General features: G+C 41.2%; 1 protein-coding gene across 1 annotated transcript; it reads right to left on the reverse strand.

Annotated features, from left to right (window-relative positions):
- Nucleotides 1–729: 729 nt before the first annotated feature.
- nfil3-6 (nuclear factor, interleukin 3 regulated, member 6) lies at nucleotides 730–4,110 on the reverse strand. Its single transcript, XM_084370958.1, has 2 exons — nucleotides 3,863–4,110; nucleotides 730–2,860 (listed from the first exon to the last, which is right to left on the reverse strand). Exon 2 carries the CDS (start codon nucleotides 2,755–2,757, stop codon nucleotides 1,561–1,563), a length of 1,197 nt encoding a protein of 398 aa, XP_084227084.1. The 5' UTR covers nucleotides 2,758–2,860; nucleotides 3,863–4,110; the 3' UTR covers nucleotides 730–1,560.
- Nucleotides 4,111–17,812: the final 13,702 nt, after the last annotated feature.

The following is a 17,812-nucleotide window of genomic DNA, read 5'->3' on the forward strand; positions in this document are numbered from 1 at the left end:
CTGATGACAATAGATATGTTGCAAAGAGAACAACAAGAATCTGAATGTCGCCTCATCAAGTTCATACCATCCATTCTTCAATTTACAAGAATTCCCCTCCAGCTGTTATAATTAAGGCTCTGGTGTGTTGAAGGTTTCTAATAGAACTGTTGAGTAATAGCAGACACACCCACCGTCTCTGTCTCTGTCTGTCAGACTGTCTTGACGCCTGCAGGGACTGTGGGAGACAACCCTGCCAAGTGCTCATCTCCTCTGCTCAACGCCTGCATTTGTCAGCACTTGTCAGCCAGGCCTTACCCATCTCTTGTACTCTTTCACTTATTCTCTCACTATCTGTGAAAAGATATCCGGACTCCAGGCTCTATTTATGTTTGGCTTTTTTGCTGTATGCTACTTAAGAGATAGCAGTTTGGCATTGTTCCGTTAGGGTTTACAGTTGTGCTCCAGTGGTTCAGTATTTTACCTCTGAAAAGTTTTAATGACTCACAAGAGAAGTATTTTTTAAAAAAAAGAGTAGCCAAAATCAAAGCGACTTTTATTCTCTTGTATGGATCGAGCTCAAAAGAACTACACTTCCCATAATGCAACTCAGTAGCACCTTTGATTAGACCTCCATTGCCTCCTAAATGCCCATTACTTTCAACCAGCAACTCAGGTTTGTAACAGAGGCTTTCTGTTACTCCTAAAAACTTTGTTTCCTCGAGTAATGATCGACTCACCAGCATGATGTTGAATCTTTCACGTCTTTATTTTTAATATGAAAAATGTACAGAAAGACAGCAGACATTAAATGTGTCATCACCTCAGTACAGATAACATGACAGTAATAAAATGTGTTCAAACTGGGCGTGAACAGGGACTAGAGTGAGTTGTTGAACACCGAAACAGTACATTACAGTACGTCTAAAAGGAGCTTCTTAACCGTGTGAGCCATTACAATGATAAACAAGCCTAACGTGTGTTTTGGGTGCGATGCAGAACAGACCTTTCTTTAAGCCTTCAGACCACGAGAGGGTTTTGGACGGCTAATAGTTTTACTTCTGTGTGTATTTACTGTCTGTCTCTGCTTGTGTTGACAGACCGGTCTCAGCGGTGGGAAACTTGCAGTAAGTCATACCACTCTTAGCTATAATACTGCAAACACTTCCTCCTTCTCGCTGTGTTAACAAACTGCTGGCTCACTCCCAATTGAATTGAATGTGGCTTCAGAACCACAGAAACTTGTCGTCTGAGGCGGTAAATCCAAGCTTGCATTGTAATGAGTGATGTAAACAGTGTTAGGTTGTGTGTAGTTGTCACAGTGTATGGAGTTGAGAAACTAGTACACAGTCAACAGTAGTACAGATTGTTGTTTTGAAACAGAAGGTTATGAGATGAATGTTTATAGACATTTATTACAGTATAATACAGTCTTTAAAATGAAAACAAAACATTGTTAAACGTTTGTTAGACTTGAAGGTTGAGTTTTAAAAGTCCTGCATGAACTCCTGTGTTTGAACTTCGAGGCTCACTTACAGCAACTCTTTGTCCATAAAAGTCCAGACGTTGGCAAACTGCTCCTCAGTTGACTTTGGCCAGGAGCTGCTCTGTGAAAAGCTTCTTCAGCTGAGCCACCTCCTCGCTCAGAGAGTTGAGCTGCGACTTCAGGTGAATGTTCTCACCCTGGACCTCAGTTTGTCCTTGCGTCAGAGGAGGCTGGAGGCTGCAGGCGCCAGCTGAGGCGTTGTACTGAGGGGACTGTCTCCCCCTCCTGCCTTCCTCCCCCTCCAGCTGCTGGAGCCAGGAGCCGGTGCAGTGCCCTGCTCCAGTTTCACCTCCGCTCAGTCCTTTAGGGGCCTCTCTGGGACCTTCCCGCCCTGCCGTCGACAGCGCGGGGCTGCGTCTGTCCCCTGCGGCGTCACCCGTGTCCCCGTTGCATGGCGTCTTGAAACGTAGCTTGTGTGGCAGATTTTTCATCATCTCAGCTTGGTCCAACCTCCCTGTAGTGTGGTGGACATCAGCAGGGGAGTGGTGGAGGTCGTAGCTCAGCTCCTCCGCCCTGTGTGGTGATAGTTTCCCATGGTCGCTCAGCCGGTCTTCAAAGAAGATCGGACTGCCCACGCTGGAGCCACCTGGCGTAGAGAACCCTGAGTCCTCCGACATGTTGCCACCGTCCCTGGAGCCCCTGGTGCTCAGCTGGCCTGTTTGGTTGCTGGTGTGTGAGGCTGAGGAACTGGGGAGGCCTGCGTCCCCTCTGTGGAGATAATAGTGAGGAGTCATGGTCTGAGAGGTGTGGTGAGGAGCTGTAGTGAGGGGCAGAATGGGGGCGTTGGAGGGGTCTTTGACCAGGCCAAAGCGGAACTTGAGAGCCAACAGCTCGGCCCTGAGACGAGCGTTTTCCTCCAGCAGGGCCAGAACACGGCTCTCCAGGACCATGTCGTTCACACGGCGCTTCTCGCGCGAGCGCTTAGCTGCCTCGTTGTTCTTCTTCCTCTTGTCCCAGTAGCCCTCGTCCTTCTTGTCAACGGGGATGAACTCACGCTTGCGTCGGATGCTGGAGGAAGGGCTCTCTTTGCGTTTGACGGCAGAGGTGCGGCCGAGGAGGGAGCGCGCCAGCATGCTGCTGGAGGTCAGGATGGAGACAGCTTCATCTGTGAAGGACATCGGCCCTCCTCCTCCTCCTCCTCCACCTGGACTGACTGCTGCAGGTGAGTCCAGAGACTGGAGCACTGACACTTCCTGCTGCCCCCTCATTGGCTGGACCTCCTCCTCATACATCACGCCTGTCAGAGGTTAAGTGAGTCTTTCCTTGTTTTCAGGAGTGGAGAGCTGTGTGGTGCCGGGTACTCGCTGGACTCTCAGGATGCAGCAACAGTGCCACCTAGTGATCACAGTGATGGAAGAAGAAGAGGGATTTAGCGGTTATGCAAGAGCCATTACAACACAATATTATGTAACCCCATTACATCTCTCCAATAAAACGGGAGCGACTTGTACCATAACCCTGCCAGCCTCATTGTACATTCAATATGGGCCAATAGGTGTAGTAAAAACAAAACTTATCAGCCATGCCAGACTTTAGGCATCAGTATGATCCCACAGCAGCCGTTTTAAATACAAGATGTAGTAATCCAGATTACTGTGCGACATTAACCTGCTTAGACCATAACCTACATTTGTGGACCTACTTATGGGTTCATCTCTGGGGCGTTTCTTGTCCTTCATTATAATCTACCTGTGTCTTTATTTAGGCCAATTCAAGTCATTCATGATCGGTTTCCGGTCTGCATGTTTTACGTGCTCCATCAGCACTGACCCACATGTTTGACAGGAACAGGCTGATCTCCTGTTGGCTGCTTTTAAATGTGTGAGCTGACCCGACTGTTCTTTAACTCTCAGCAGCATCACTGCCATCTGACAAGTGAAACATTGTTCCTAACAAGTTGCAACTTACGTCTTAGATGCTTTATTTATTAAAAAAAATAATAAAATAAAATAAATAGATAATAAAATAAAAACTTAGACCGGAACTTTTTTCTACAGGTCCAGAGTAAAACACGGTATAAAGAATAGCATGAGCGAAAACACACAACATGATGCAAAATAACTTATCCAACATCAGCTTTAAATTACAACTGAACACAGGAGTAAAACACTATTAAGAACCGCAGTTGTATTTAATATTCATGCCATTATAAGTGAGTTATAAAGGCTATTTGTGATATAAAGTGCTCAGAGAGGTGCGCTTCTTCTCATGCACCATCTCTCATATTGTTGTTTTATTTAGCGAAATGATATTCAAGCAAAAGAAATACAAAAGAAACTTTTGAAAGACATCAAAATATTGAAAAGTCTATTTTTTAGAAAGCTCGTTTTTTTTTACCTGTGAAGAAATGATCAGTTCACTCCACGCGTCTCTGTCCGCTTCAGGAAGAGGCTGTGCTCCGTGTCTCTCTGCGCTGTAACACTGCGGCTCCACTCGGCGCTGTTACTTAATATTATCATCGGTGTGGCGCACCTCCACTCTGCTCCACTTGGAATACCGCAGCTCCTATTTGTAACGTTGAGTTCAGCTCAGGACGGTCCCTATCCTCACTTGAACCAGCGGGGCCCTTTTTGTGTGTGTGTGTTCCTGGGACCGCCTCCCTCTGTGACACCCCTCCCCTCCCCCTCTGCCATCCAAAGGAGAGCTCCTATCGGCTGCCTCATAACATAGCAGTTCAGGCATCATCATCATCATCACCACCACCATCGTCATCATCTGACCTCCGTCGCCCCGCCCCCCTCTGACAGGATAACAATTAGGTAATGTTGCGCCTCTCCGTCTCTTCCATGAGGAGCCAGTTACTGTGAGTCAGTGCTGCGAGATAAGTTCATAACTCATATGTAAATCACATTATGTGCCATGAACTCAGTAACAGCTCTAATAACACACCTCCCAGATCATTCTTCCATCCTCCCATCAGCTTCATGCTGGAGGAGGTCTGTGCTTTATAAATCTGATGTTCATCACATCCATTACTTTTGTTGCTCCTGTTCGGGCTCTCAGAAAACATGATGATGACTACAGTGCATCTTCTTACGCTCTTAATCTGTGATTTGTGGGGACAGTACTTTTCAGGATACTTTGTCTGTGAATGACTTTATGGCAAACATAATTAATGTATATTTTTGTTCACGCCTAACAATTACAACATATAACACATAACATGTTTCTTTGTTTGGTGTGATAACAGTACAATATGCTGATTTTCATATTTTGCATGCCCAGTTTGTGGGAAAGGAACGACTTCCCTTTTCAATACCTTTCCACATACTGGATTGTAATCAGGTTTAAAGGGGCACCATGTAGTTTTGGAGAGGAAATGTAATATTTACAATATTAATAAGGTACTAAAACAAACTCAGAAATAATAATTTGTGCCATAAGTGAATAAACAAGCTGTTCTCAGTGGGAAATAAGCTCCAAAGAAAACTGTAAAACAGTATGAAATTGTCTTGTCAGTTTGTTTATTTTAGGCTTTAAAAAAAAAAGCAGTCAATGAAGATCTTTATTTTCTGATAAAAATGTCTGCTGCAGTTTGGTCTGTGGGACTGCAAACAATCAGGAAGGGGAACCAATTTCAACAAAACACAAGGGTTAATATCCATAACTGCCCAGCTGGAGTGAGTCCTGCACACATCAGGACTGCATGCTTATTATTTTAAGCAACTTTACAAAACAAATATGTTGAGGTATTTGAACCACTAAAGTACAACGTCATCTAAACCAAGTCCCTAAGTTAAAAAAGGAATTACAGTGCAAGCAGGGCAGCATAATTAACCAAAATATTACTGAAATCACAGTATGGCCTGATGCAGTATCCAAACTGCAGAAGCTGCAATTTTTTGCTAAAGGTCAAATGTGTGACAGAACAGCATAATGCAGTACTGTGGTACTGTAGAAAAGATCTGACCTACAAATCTTGTTATCCACATGTAACACAATATGTTTGTTTGCTACAGACTCCAACAAGTGTCACAACATCAGGATCTTCATAGTTTTTTAAATAAAAATTGTGATGCCAAAATGATCATTCCCACTAATCGTGCATCAAATCGTAATTTCTGTGTAAAATAATCACAATTACCAGAAGCTAACAGAAGGTATTCCAGCGTAGGATTACTTGTTGCACAAGCTTTAATGGTGGAGGTGACAGGGTGCATACACATTGCTCAAAGGGAAGACAGGAGGGGGCGAACATTTTTGCCCCGGGGCCTCCTAACTAGGTCAGTCTGGTCATGTGTGTCATAAGCAGGTTGTAAGGATTTTTGAGGATAAGAAAGTATGTCTCATTTCAACACCGTCTCATTTTCTCTACAGTTTGCGCCACATTATGCAGTCTTATCCAGGAACCCTCATAACAGTTTACAGTGATACCAGGGCTTTTCTAGGAAATTACAAGGAAACTACAGGACTCAGAAGTGTAAATACTATAAATAGTGCGTCAAAGGTATCATTAAGATTCAGTGAGGACGGATATTCTCTGCAGGTGCTTCAGTCTCACACCTTACAGAATTATAGATGTAACATACTTAGAATCTTACATATATAGTTGAAGTTGCATAATAGGCTAATGCATAATGAGTAATAATTTGCAACAAATTGAATAACAATTGAAATTTTGTCAGTTGGTTTTGAAGGCACTTCCATGGTTACTGATGTCAAGAGTTCAACTCTTTATCTGAGTTGTATCCTGTGCATTACACAACATCTGACTCATTGCTACTCCAATGTGTGATTGGTCTTCCGTACTCCTAGAGTCCTACAGTTAAGAAGATAACACCATGTCTTACCATACCTGTGTGTGTGTGTGTGTGTGTGTGTGTGTGTGTGTGTGTGTGTGTGTGGCGATGGCCTGCACCACCTACACCTGCATGTCGGGCAGCGTGCAACACGTGGCTTGGTGTGGCGAGTGTGAAAGCAGCACGAGGGCTTCAGCCATAAAACCTTAAGCGACCTCTGTTTTTACAGTGAGTACTTGTGCTTCTGTGTGCTCACAGGAGACAATGACCTGCATGTACTGTATCATATCATATATGTAAACCCTCTGAGCAAACATGCTCAAGCTGACAGAGATACACTCTGAGCCCCTGGCCCCTTACTGTTTGATCACCCTTGGTTTGTGATAGAGACACAGGAGCTAGTGCCTGTGCAGTCACAGTACAATAGCTGCTCCGAACAAGACTGTAACTGTGGAATTTTCCACATGAATGTTGCATCATAGAAAACAAGCCTCCTAGGTTTGGTTAAATGATATGACTTCTAATGGGTTGTTGTCAGTAATGACAGCAATACGTTAAATAGCGTTAAAGAGAATGAAAGGCATGGTCTGGATTTCTTGGAAATATTCCTAATTCTTCTTCTTCTTCTTCTTCTTCTTCTTCTTTCCTTATAATATTTATAATATGTTTTGCAAAAAGTTAGATGAGATGATCAATTCTCAGCTTTGTAGGTTAAATATGAAGTTATCGCTTGAAGCAAAACTTAGCAAAGACTGGAAACAGAGTTAAACAGTAAGTAAGTAACAAAATCCAACTAACAGCTCCACTTAAGCTCACTAATTCAGACATTTGATCTAATTTGTTAAATCCTAACAAAAAGCAGGGTGGATTTAGTTACCCCTGGATAGAACCAGGCTAGCTCTATCCCAATTTCAATTTACATGCTAAGCTAAACTAAATGGTTGTTGGCAGTGGATTCATATTTAGCTTATGGACATAGAATTCCATTTATTTCATAATTAAAATGCAGGTAAACCCACTAAAATTGGTATTTTTTTTAATGCCTCTAACTTCAGTTTCTCTCTCACACTGAACAGTGTTCGAGCACTGCTTGAATAGAGATGGATGGAAAAGTATTCACAAGCTTGTGTTCTTAACTTCAACTCACGTCATTACATCGTTACATTATTTAAAGTCTCTACATTAATGAATCAGAAAGCATTATGTGCTTATAAGTGCAGTGATAAAGCATTATGAATACATTAGAATTCATAATGAGCTATAGATGTGTTCCTTCTGTTACAAATATTACCCAATCATGAGTTGAATAGTGTGTTTAAAAACATTCCATTCATTTCAGTCACTGCAACCACAGCTAATAATTTTGCAATATTTCTATATTTCCTTCTTTTTGCACAAAAGATGATAATTAACCAGTGCTGTGCACAACAGATTGATATTATCTGGTCCTCAAAGGCCTCCTGGTTGGAGGAAAACATCAGAGTGCATAGCAGCTTAGCAACGTCACTGAGTGCAGAGGAGGACAGAGATTAATACTGGACTGCACCAGATTCTCCAATAACTGTATGTACTGTACTGTACATCCTCAGCACCAATAACACATGAAAGCTGCTTAAACTATACATAGTCAATCATTTGTCACTCAGGATTTATGAACTTCCTCCCTCAAAAAAATAGATCGCTGGCACAAACAGCAAACAAATCGTGTGCTGATGGTTGTATTTAATGGAGTGGGCCAATCTGCCAGCCAGGCTACTGCCTTCAGGAACGCTCATAAAGTGATAGATTGGGAGATTACATTAGTAGAGCGTTGGCCTTGTAAGCCACTGGCACCTTTGGGTCTTGTAATCCAAATAGGCAGGAGGTTCCTTTGTACTCAAAAGACAATCGTGGAAGCAGAGAGAGGCAAAACCTGGATATTATAAAACTGAAACTGAGGATTGTATTCACTTAAGAAGAGACTGGTTCTGCCTGTTAAATATTTTATATAACTAAAATTACACTCCACCTACAATAGGAACATAAATCAGTGTTTTATTATCGAGAATTTTATCATTCATCTTCAATGAGAAGGTGGAAGAAATTTTTTTTTACTACTGACTCTGGCAGCCATTTTTCATCTCAAATGATCAATTACCTCTAAACTACAGCTGCTACTGAGTCTTGGGAGGCAAAAGGGAGAACAGCATTCTAAATGAGGAAAATTAAAGAAGAGGCGGTTTAATGCAAGAGGAAGTGAGTTACACCATGCATCAGCCCAGCTTTTGAAATGTGTGTATGTCACACATCTACTTGAGAAAGTGGTGTTCTCCTGGCCTTCTTTGGAAATGAAAAAGAGAGGCTGTTAAAGAGGATCTTAGGACAACACGCATCACAAATTCACTTCTAAGTCTGATGATTTGTTTGATAGGAGGTTCACAAAAGATAAAATAAACAAAGATAAAGTAGATTGTGCAGTTACTGTGTTCTTTTATCTGTAAAGTGACTGTAAACTAACATCTATTGTTTTTCATACATTTCCTGTGCATTGCCTAATACAAGTATGAGCAAAGTCTCTTTTGCAGTCACCTGACTTTGTAGGAAAACACCATCGAGTGAGGAGGTACCGCATGAGTTCACCAAGTTCAAGCTGAATTCTCGACATTCTAGCAGACCCTGTTATGGAACGGCTCACCTTGTAGCTTTGACCTGCAGGGAAAAGAGGACACACAGCCTTGTAAACAGAGTATGTTGTCTCAACTTACAAAACAACATCTCATGTCTCAGGGGAGCTGGGACTTTATTTTCACCGTGACTGCATGCAACTTCAAAACCAGTATGCACAACACAAAGGACGGCACTTGTATACAGCAAAAGAGTTCAAACGTAATGATGTGAAATGACATAAAAAGAGTCACGAGTCACAAAGAAGCTTAAGGTTTGTTTTGCTAGCTTTGTCTTAATCCCAGAAATGTCCAGAAGAAGAGTGAACTGAGTAAGGGTTGAACCTTGCCGGACTTGAATGGACCAGTTTTCATGCCCTTTTCATTTAAACACTTTCTGAATCCATAAAATAAGCAAAGCTTGAGATTAAACATCTCTCTGTTACCTGAAATAGTATTTGCCAAACACATTGACTTGTCGTCAAGCTTAAAGCCTTTTCTCTTTAACTGAATCACACGGTTTGGAAATACTAACTACTATGGAGGCTAATTGGCCAAAAAAAGCTTGTTAGAAAAAGTAAAGCTGGTTGATCTTATTAGTTACCACTATCATAGCTGTAATACCAGACAAATTACTGTTGTGGTATTTCCATGGGAGCCCCAGGAAGAGCACCAGTCTTTGAAGCCAGTTGTCTTAGTGGCCAAACCATGTATTACATCTCATTTCATCATTTGATACATTGGGGCCTCAAAAAGACTTTAAAAAAAAAGCATCTATAAAACAGTAGATACATCTTTTTGACCATCATAAGCCCCTTGAAAATGACTCATTTGACTATCATGATTTGATCCATTCGGTCCAATACAATAAGGAAAGTCTAGAAGAGCCACAAGATTAAATAATTTTATACTCAGCAAAGTATATCTATAGTACTATAGAAGATTTGGGTAATTTTCATAACTGGGAAGTTGATGCTTCATGCACTACTGAGCAGCTTTCATAGACATGGACAGGGCTTTATCCAGGTTTCTTTATACGTCCATGTTTCCGTGTCTTTTACATGAATCATCACTATGTGAGGATGACTTTTCTTGGGACATAAGGCTTTAGCCTCAATCTTTTAGCGTGATATCATGTCATATCATATCATTTAAAACCAGCTTTGTGGTCGAAAATTTGTCTTCTGGGGACATTAAAAACGTGAGATAGAGACAACAATTTCTACCAAAATCATGAAGCTGACATATGTTTGATTAACTAGCTAGAAGCTGGGAAGAAATTAAGAACTCGTTTGATAAATTACAAAGGATTTTAAACGGTAGGCTCAAGCTCCCACAGTCATTAGCTAGCTACATGTATGTGTGCCATGTGAGAACATTTCCAACTCAAACCGTGACAAAAATTTAGTTAACAGTAGGCCTATGCTAGGGTAACCCAGCGATTCTTTCAGTCAGTGCACCACAGTTGAGCTGAACATGGACGCACGTCAAAATTCCTGCCTGTTCTTCAGAGAAACAACCAGTTTCAGTGGGGAAGAAGGAAGAAAGAAGGAAGTGAGGAGAAGTAGCATGATGAGTGAAAAAATCTGCTTAGCAAGGAGATATGGGATAGACGTTCGCCTAAGCAAACTCAAGACTTTGACCCTGCAGAGCGCTGTCTGTGTCCCACGTGAAACCAACAGTCAACGGTGAGTTATTTTATTTGACTGATGTTGTAAAGTAACGTCACGTACATAATATACGTGAAGTTACGCACATAAGGTTGGTACATTCTGAATCAAAGTTATATAAGTAAAGTAGTTATATAAACCCAGACCACAATGTTTTCCTGAACCTAACCAAGTAGTTCTCTTGCCTAAATGGCGAAAGTCCGGTTCCCCTCCTCCTGGTTAGCAGCAACTGCCATGATGATGACAGGCAAGAGTACGATTCAACAAGTATGTAAGCCAATTAAGCTGCTGTAGCCTATGATTATAGAGTTAGTAAACTGATTGAATTGAACTGATTTGTATTTGACAGAAAATTAAATGCTTTCCCTTTATTTATTTATTTATTTATTTATTTATTTATTTTTTGGGTTATATTGACGGAAGGGTTAATCGATTAATGAATAAAATAATCAAAAGTTAAAAAATAATGAGTCATAGCCCTTTTCTAGTCATTCCATTCAAGATTTATTCAGTTCTTTCAAGGCTGAACTGCTTATCACAACAACTAAACAACACAACTCAATTACACAACAAACTCAACTTGAATAACATTCTCTGACAGTACTTTCCCCATAATTAGTACCAAATCATGTAGCTCTTTTCCGGAAAACTTAATTATTAGGAAATTACATCAACTGTCGGCCTACATTGCCCCAGCATTACACAATATAGTTCTCTGCTTTGGATTATTTGTGGTAGTAGCAGTGCTGTAAATGTGTTTTAATAGTGCTTGTTAAACAGTGCTAGAAGTTTCCCCTGAGGAGAGCTCTGCCAGCTGCTTATAACTTGAACGTTTATGAAATACTTTCAGAATGATATTACAGAGCCTCAGACAGTATCGCTTCTGCTTCCTGGCTCTCTTCATTATTCATCTGCTCTGGGCTGGATTCTGTCTGCGGCGGTGGTGGGCAGCGGGGTGGATATAAATATCTGTGCCCTGTTCTTGCCAAGTGGGTGGCACAGACAAGACTCACAGCAAGACTGTTTACATCAGCTGACCGGCTTTAGAAAAACAGCCACTGGGAGTCAGACAGATGAGCTGGGAGGTGTTAGTCAAAGTTGACGGGCAAAGGCATGTTACGTAAAAGTGCCCCGCAGGAGGTGGAGGGGGACAGGCTTAAAATACACTCTGAAGCAGACCACAAGGGAAGTCCGGAGACGAGGACAGGGAAGGGAGGAGGCTCTGCTGACACAGTTTGCTGTCGCAGGAAGAAGGACACATATATAAACACCTTCAGCTGAGTGACACCTGTCAACTCAACACTTTCTCTGATCCTTTCCACACATATTTTTTTGATTTCTGTCTGCTTTTCTCATGCTCTCCGTGCTCCCTTCGCCGTGTCCTCACAACCCTCCTGCCTCCGAGCTTTAATTGCAGTCTGATGTTGTTGAAGAAAATCCTTTGTTCATGTCTCCTTTATTTTGGCTCAGGGAGAAAATCCCTCTGCAGTGACACAGTGTGCTGCGGAAGTGTGCTGCACCAACACAGCATCATCAAAGTACATGCCAGCTTGACCTCGTTTCACCTGCTGTATACAGCGTTATGTAATGTGATGACACTGAGTGCGATCAACCGGCATTATACAAGATAAGAGAGGCTGTCGTTTAGTTTGTTCATGTCAGATATTAACAAATACAAATAGGGTCTTTTAATAAACACAACTCTCTCCTGACCCCCGCACATGTTTATCACATTAAATCATATTAGCTGTTTACCCTGCCTCTTGGTTCTGCTCCATCCCTTCTACGATTACACAAACACATTGCGTTATATACACACTGTTCTTGTGGCTTATGTTGTGTCACTTTTTAACTTGACTAAAAGGGAGGCTGTGTTTAAAACAAACATGGAATAAAATGTTAAAGGTACCGCACAGTGTTTTTAATTGGTTATGAAAACGTCTCAATGTAATATTGATGCCTCTATATGACCTACATATGCAAGAGACCATCAGTGAGAAGATTGGCTCTTTCTTATGGTTTTTATAGTTATTCTCAAGGCCTGTCTCTAAGTCAGATTACAACTTCTGGGTTGGATAAGTCATTAAATTAAAAAATAATAATAATTTGTCGGAGTGCTAAAGATAAATTTAAGGGACTCTGTAGTCTGGTGGTACGGCACTACAACAAAGTTTACTTTGTTTCACCATCGTCATATTACAATAATTAATCTTACATGTTAAGAAATATATACATTAACTTAACGCTATGCATCCAGCAAACAGCTGTGTTTAGAAAAGAAAAATAGTGTTAAAAATGTGTTTCGACTTTAATTCATTCACTTACAAAATAGACGCACTTGCTTGCCGTATCAAGATCTTTACCTCAGAGGCAGTGCTGCTCATACCGCGTTTGTCCACAGGGGCCGCCAGAATCAAAAAAGAAACAAGAGCTCTTTGTAGATGCTTTAATCGGTGAGCCCTATAGGTGCCTATAGGCAGATATTATTACTTTCAGACAAGGCTAGGCTAGCTCTTTCCCTCTATTTCCAGTCTTGTTTAGCTAAGCTAAGCTAAGCTAAGCGACTGCTCGCTATCACTTTATGTTCATCTTGCATCTATGAGAGTGTTAGCATATTTCCGAAATTAAATGTAAAGTCGGCACTTTTCTCCCACAAAAATCTGCACCTTACTTCCAAATCTATATCTGGGAACATTCGTAAAAGCAGTCCACATTTAGCTGTCTTAATAATTATTTTTCTTGGCCGGCGACTAAGAAAATTGCAGTTTAAAAAGAGAGCCCTGCTCGTGTTATGAATCACTGCTCCCCTGAGACATGTATGCGGAAACGCATTTATGTAACAGCTTGTCTATACCACAGACACACAGCCGAGCCTCTATCCAAGGCTCATGCACATGAGGGATGTATTGCGGTAGCTATAAATAGACTATGACTCAGATTGTTTGACTTGGGGGGCTGTTTCATAACAAGCAGAGCGTGTGCGTGTGTCTCTGCGCATGCGGGTATATGTTTATTGATAGCATGTTGTCACTACGGTCATTTATATATGGTCCCTCTATATGTTTCAGTCATTCTAAGCTTACTGCATCAGTCATGATCCCCAGTGTGCTCCAAACACCACCAGCGAGGTGATGTTCCCTTTATCTTGGAAACCACAAGCAGGTAACCTCTCCCACAGTTACGACACACACCCTGCTGTCTGCTCTGTAATCACACAAAAATTTCAGCATCGTTTGAGCATTAGCCCCTGACACACATTAGAGGAAAACATTTGGAAAGGCACTCAGACCAATTGTGAGGCAGAAGCCAAGAGCCTCAGACCCGCTTTCCTCTTCATGTTTCTATTCTCGGGCTCTGAAATACGTCACGCTGTTTCCAAAGCAACCACTTTTGATCATTTGGGGAGGGGGGGGGGCTCATAAAACAAATTACATATATTAGAGGGGACGTGTCTTGGGAGAATGTGGAAGTATTGATAAAAATACCAGGAAAATCTTTCCAACACACTCACAACTGTGGACAGAATACAAGCAAAAGTCTTCTCAAATCTGTCATAATCACTCACACCATGCAGGACAGGGTCGAGCTATATCCTGAAGTGGTCTAGAGGAGCAAAGAGCTGTGTGACATAATGATGACAAGTTTGTTTTGTTTTCTTCTGTTGACCCAGAATTCAGAGCAGCTGCAGCGCACTCCAGTCTGCTGCACTCCCTGTTGTTTTCCCTGTATGCTTATTACAGTCACTATTGATATGCAAATGCGTAAGAACAAAATAATGGATTGTATTTGCAAGTCATTTATGTAAAACCAGAGTTTAGCGTTTGTTTTCAAATACAACAATGTAAAACATTAAAATCAAACAGACCGAGAATTGTAGTTAGAGAAAAGAGACTGTATGATTCTATTCAAACATTTCAGTTACATGATGCTTGAGTCGCATGGCTGAGAGTGTTTGAGCCGTTTCTACCAAACAGCTTCTGAAGAGCTCACGGTCAAATATCAAAACAAAAGCCATCTTTGTGATGAAACCATTTGACCTTTAATTTACTGTTATTTTTTGTTAATAAATGTTGAAATGGCCAAAGCCCTCTCCTTTCTCTGACATGCTTTTCCCCGCTATTAATTTCCAAACAGTCCTTAAGATGTCCAATTTAGTGCAACCAAAGCAATAAAAGCAAGTTTAGGAACATTTATTTTGACCAAAGATTTAAAAGGAGATTTTAGCAAGTCACATAGTGTTTTCTACCTCACTAAGACAGAGTGTTTATTTATTCCCTGCATTCCCTGCAACTGCACAATGTTATCAGCACTATCAGTCATTTAAGATAACTCTGTGGACACTAAATAAACACATTCATCCCAGAAGCTGCTTTTTTATACGTGTATACACACAAATTTATCTCATCCAGCCACTGGATTACACCGGTGTCATAATGAACGTCGGTTCATAACAAAAACAGATATAAATCACAGCGCAAGGAGGAGTTAGGTGTTGGAGCTACATAACATATTTGATTAGATGCCAGGCGGGCAGTGAGCTCAGAAGGGGGAGGGGGGTTGATTATTCAGTTTGGGAACAACGGGTGTATGGCAGAGGAGTGCATAGCTGGTTATGTAAAGCATGCTTTGCAGTTGCGTAATCTGTTCATAATCAGAGGGTAGCACAGATATAGATGGCCCAGTTTCTGCAATGTTCATTCCAGCATGACAGTGGCACAGTGTCCTGAGTGCTCAGGTTCACCCGAGGCAGCCTTGGCATAGAGCTTGACATTGTTGAACTTCAGCCATCGTAACAGAGCTCGATAGTCATTTCCCATGAAGAGACAATTAATGCTGTTTGTTTTTCTCACTGCGTGAATATGGACAGATGTTGATGTTGCTTGTGGCGTGAGTCATTGTGTGTTTGTTCAATAATCTCACCAGTCCCTGAAGCCCTTTGCCATGACATATACTGTAGTATGCACAACATAGTACAACCCCTCTAAGCCATGTCACACAGATTATATCCAAAGTAGACATGCAACATTATAAACAATGCTGTTACGTCTCGTTATACTTCCCAGGCTCTGAGTGTATAATCCCTCAGTGTGCCACTTACAAAAATCACACAGGATACTCGTGTCAAGCAGTTCCAATCTTATGTGGAGCACTATTTTATAATACAACTTGCAGCTACAAGACTGACCTGTCACCTCACTGACACATTTACACATCAAAACACATACAACTAACTGGCCCTTAAAGGATAAATCAGCACTTTGGATCTTGGGCCATAATCACCAGATTCAGACTTTGTCCTCAGTACGATCAATATTAATTCAAGTGATGGACTAAACAGTGTGAACAGTCACTGCACGTAGATGCACCATGATGGAAACACAAAGGCTGGAAGCAAAAACAACAAATTGTTTTAAGGTTGATACTGAGACATTCAGTGAAGTTCCTCCTCAGTAACCCAATCTGTTCTTGTCCGATTCAGACATGATGTTCCACAGGTCTTATTTTTACCTCCAGTAGTGAAGATTGACACTTCACATGACTTGACTGTGGATGGGAAAGTGTCACATTGAAGTTATCAAGTGCATACAATATGATGAAAAATTAGAACTTTTTAGATATTTGTCAACAACACAGCAAAAATTGAAGCAGCAGCCTCATACCTAAACAACTGAATAGGTCGATTGCCAGTCACTCCCAAAATCACATACTTTATCACCGTTTGCCAAAGCAACATGACTGTTGCAGCGTATCAACAACGGGCATAATGGACCTTCGTGGTACACTCAGTTCAGGCAAGAAAAATACTGGTTTAGGCACTAAACGTACTTGGTTAAGTTTAGGGAAACTTTGTGGTTCGGGTTACAATAAGACTTATGTAACTTCAGTTATGAATGTACCTACTGCCTTACATAACGTCACTACATTAGTAAGTTGAAAAAACTCACTGTTTACTTTTGGTTTAACACTGGACACAAACTGTGGTCTCCTGGGTGAAAGTTCGTGCGCATTTGACCCGACTATCGGCCCCTGACCTCCTCCCTGTTTGGAGTATTTCGCTCTATATACTACTTCGCCTGACTTCCTCCTTTACTGTCGTCTATATAGGCTTTAATAAGCTGCTTTCAAAGTCCCCCGGTATGGTCATTTTCCTGATGAAGACAGCTGATTAAAGTGTAGCGCTAGTTAGTTCTATAAGTATGTTAAGGAATAGCACTTGATCCGATTGTTCCGTTACTGTTTCCGTTTCTGTAAAGAGCAGGACAGAGCTGCTAACGTTAGCCTAAACCTTGATACCGTTCAAGACTGGCCTACACTCAGTAAGGAACTATTTTCTCATGAACAGGCTTTTTTTTATAGTATAGTGGTAAGTTACGAAACAAACCTTGTGGTTTGTTACAAAAACAAACCTTGTGGTTTGTTATAAAAGTGTGTCTTGATTAAGAGTACTCACTTGTACATTTCCATGAAACTCTTGCATAATGAAATTCTCACTTGGTGAAAACAATGTCTGACATCAGTCTGTCACTTTTGTTCCTGCTCAGAGGAACATCCTCTGTACTTTGAGGACAGTTTGAAAAGCTTTGACATTGATGTTACAGGATGAATTTAAGACTGCGTGGTAGTTCCTTTGTCTTTTCTCCTTCATCTGATACATCAAACTGCCACAGTCTTCATAAAAAAAAGAAGCAGAGTTTATTATGTGAGCTGTGTTTCATAACATGACGTGGATCTTGTTGCATGAGTCTCATGCTCCTGTGACCAACTAAGGTTAGGTTTCCTGAAATTCCTTTGGCTCAACGCTCACAGTATCTCCTTTTCAAATCCACATTAAAATCATGATTGTGAACACAGCAGAACTGAGATGATAGATTTATGATGTGACATGAGGACTCATGTCTGAATAATTTCTGTCAAAGCTATAATCATGAAACTGACTTAACAAAGATGTCTCATTTATGGCCATGATATGAAGGCTGGGCCGGTCCTACGGGTAAAACTTTCCACAATAAGGAACACAGTGTACTGCAGAGTGCACTTTTCCTGACCTTGCATTTTTTTTATTCTTTAATAAGTCTTAGCCTAATCCTGACACAGGAACCAAGCTGGATGTATTTTCTAATATTTATGTAACGTTCTATATGCTCTGATGCAAAAAGACTTAATCCTACTTACCAAGTAATCTTTTCATTTGTTTTCGATTCTCACAGCATAAACATAACTGATCGGTTGTGTGTT

This window comes from Pagrus pagrus (genome assembly GCF_965226575.1).
Source record: "Pagrus pagrus genome assembly, chromosome: 13".
In the NCBI taxonomy this organism is placed as follows: Eukaryota; Metazoa; Chordata; class Actinopteri; order Spariformes; family Sparidae; genus Pagrus; species Pagrus pagrus.